General features: G+C 40.9%; 1 protein-coding gene across 4 annotated transcripts in view; it reads right to left on the bottom strand.

Annotated features, from left to right (window-relative positions):
• Positions 1 to 2,264, bottom strand: part of LOC107684952 (collagen alpha-5(IV) chain-like) — a 56,330-nt gene that overhangs the window by 21,444 nt on the left and 32,622 nt on the right. For all 4 annotated transcript variants that reach the window (XM_016481343.1, XM_016481344.1, XM_016481345.1 and 1 more), the window contains 3 exons: positions 1,379 to 1,414; positions 961 to 1,212; positions 763 to 852 (listed from right to left, as the gene is read on the bottom strand). In XM_016481343.1, coding sequence (XP_016336829.1) covers positions 763 to 852; positions 961 to 1,212; positions 1,379 to 1,414 — 378 coding nt within the window. The remainder of the gene's footprint in view (positions 1 to 762; positions 853 to 960; positions 1,213 to 1,378; positions 1,415 to 2,264) is intronic.

Raw genomic sequence — 2,264 nt, 5'->3', positions numbered from 1 at the left:
CTCTCCTTGAGTTCTCTCCAGCGCTGGAAAGCTGATCCGATATTTACACGGGTCCTACTTCTTGCCTTATGCCTTTTTTTGTTTCGCAGACGTTTTCCTCTTTCGTTTTTTATCCGCCATCTCTATCTTTCTGTCGCTTGGTCCGTCAAGTGCACTGAACGCTCTCTCCTCCACATCATGAGTAGATACGCCCCTTACTGCTGATTGGCTACAAGTTTGTTTTGTTAGTGGCCCGAATCAGTTTTCTAAAGTGTTTTTGAAAAATCGCTTACCCCACCTTTAAGTCGCTTACACTTAATGCCGTCTGCTGGACTAAGCACGCTCATTGTTGCGTGTACATATCATTATATTTTTACCACCTGCGAATTCACGAAGAGCTCATAAAAGACACTTTTCCGCCTCGTTGCTCCACATTTGCCCTCTGCCCATTTTGTTTTGGATACACCGCTTGTTCCGTGTCATCAAATCATGTCGCATAGCATTGCATCTTGTCATTACATCCTGTATTTGGTTCATTTAGAAGTATTTGGTCCATGTTGCGTTCATATTTAATTCGAACCGCACCAGAGTTCGTTCGGAAGCGGACTGAGACCCATCTTTTTAGCGGTCTTGGTCTGCTTGTTTGGTGTGCACCAGGGTTCGGATGGCAGCGTTCACACTTACTCAAATGAACCGCACTAACAGAGCAATTGCACCAGAGTTCGTTTTAATTGAACCAAACACGACAAGTGTGAACACACCCTAAGTTGACTTTAATCTTACCTGGATTTCCAGGAGGACCTGGAAACCCTGGCGGTCCTGGGACAGGGTTTCTATTAGTGAAACAATTGACACATGTCTCTCCTTTTTGACCTAAGACAGTTGGTATTAGAAATTATTAGACACAAATTTCCTCAAACCTTCCAAAGGTATGTGTGTACATACAGAATTTTATTTTCTAATATGAAATAAAAAGCAAACCTTTCTGTCCTGTTCCTCCTGTAAATCCTAGCTCCCCCTGCAGGCCTGGAGGACCAGGAGGACCACGATTACATTCTGTGTTGCCATTTAATATTCCTGGGGGACCAGGAGGTCCTGGAAATCCTTGGGAACCTGGTGGACCTGTACTCCCAGGTGATCCAGGGAGGGTGATTCCAGGCTGTCCCTCATCACCTTTTTCTCCTCTCTCTCCAGGTAAACCTGGTGGACCGGAAGGACCTGGACCTCCAATTCCTATAATGACAGATTTATTTAATTCACTGCATTAATATATTAACATGAATTACACATGACTTAACTGCAAATAAAAGGCTAAAAGAATTGTAATGAAAAGCTATGTGAAAGACATCACAAAATAATATTAAAAACTTTTAATTGAAAACAAAAGCTTGCCGCTTACCTGCAGGACCTGATGGACCAGGTGGCCCCTGAATACCTACCAAAAGACAAATATGCATTGACTACTTATACACACAACATTGTACAACATATTTTTATGCACAAACAGGAGATAAATTATATTTCTGGTTGCTTTCTTCAATGTCTGACCAGGTCACAATACATGACCACATAATTGTATCACCGAGAAGGAGCCAAATTCTGTTTCATGACAATGACACAAATGGCCAATACAAACTGTTAAATGGGAAGTATTCATTTGATAATACATGCATGCCGTTCAGGGAACCATGCACAGTGTTGGGGGTAACGCATTACAAGTAACGCGAGTTACGTAATCAGATTACTTTTTTTCAAGTAGCTAGTAAAGTAATGCATTACTTTTTAATTTACAAGAGAATATCTGAGTTACTTTTTCAAATAAGTAACGCAAGTTACTTTTTTTTTCCAATTTATTGATTGACAGCTCTCCTGTCCCCATGTTGAGAGAAATCAGATGTTACTGTAGTTCTAAAATAAATATGAATATGCATTAATTCATCTCACTCAACCCTCAAGGTGTGGGGGCGCTGCGGTGCAAATTCCACTCATGTTTAGTACATGTTAACTCAAAGATTCGTAGAAAAAATATAAATGCTGGACTCTGTGGTCGATTCTGTGTTAAGGTAAGGCATGTTATTCGCAATTATGTGTTGTGCCTGAATTGTTATCTAGGTCTGCGTGACTCTCGATGTCTTAGGCCTAATTGAACCGAGGAATTATGGTATTCTTCTGTAGCCTGACGACGAGTAACTTTAACCGTTGTTCATATGAACTCAGACAGCCTGATGCTTTGTTTATAGACTATTTGTGGGTGGCTGTTTGTTGTTTCACCTATCAATTCGTGT

The sequence above is a fragment of the Sinocyclocheilus anshuiensis genome, unplaced genomic scaffold (genome assembly GCF_001515605.1).
Source record: "Sinocyclocheilus anshuiensis isolate Anshui unplaced genomic scaffold, SAMN03320099.WGS_v1.1 scaffold49, whole genome shotgun sequence".
Lineage (NCBI taxonomy): Eukaryota > Metazoa > Chordata > Actinopteri > Cypriniformes > Cyprinidae > Sinocyclocheilus > Sinocyclocheilus anshuiensis.
The sequence above is the reverse complement of the archived record's forward strand: the minus strand, read 5'-3'. Positions and strand labels throughout refer to the sequence as shown.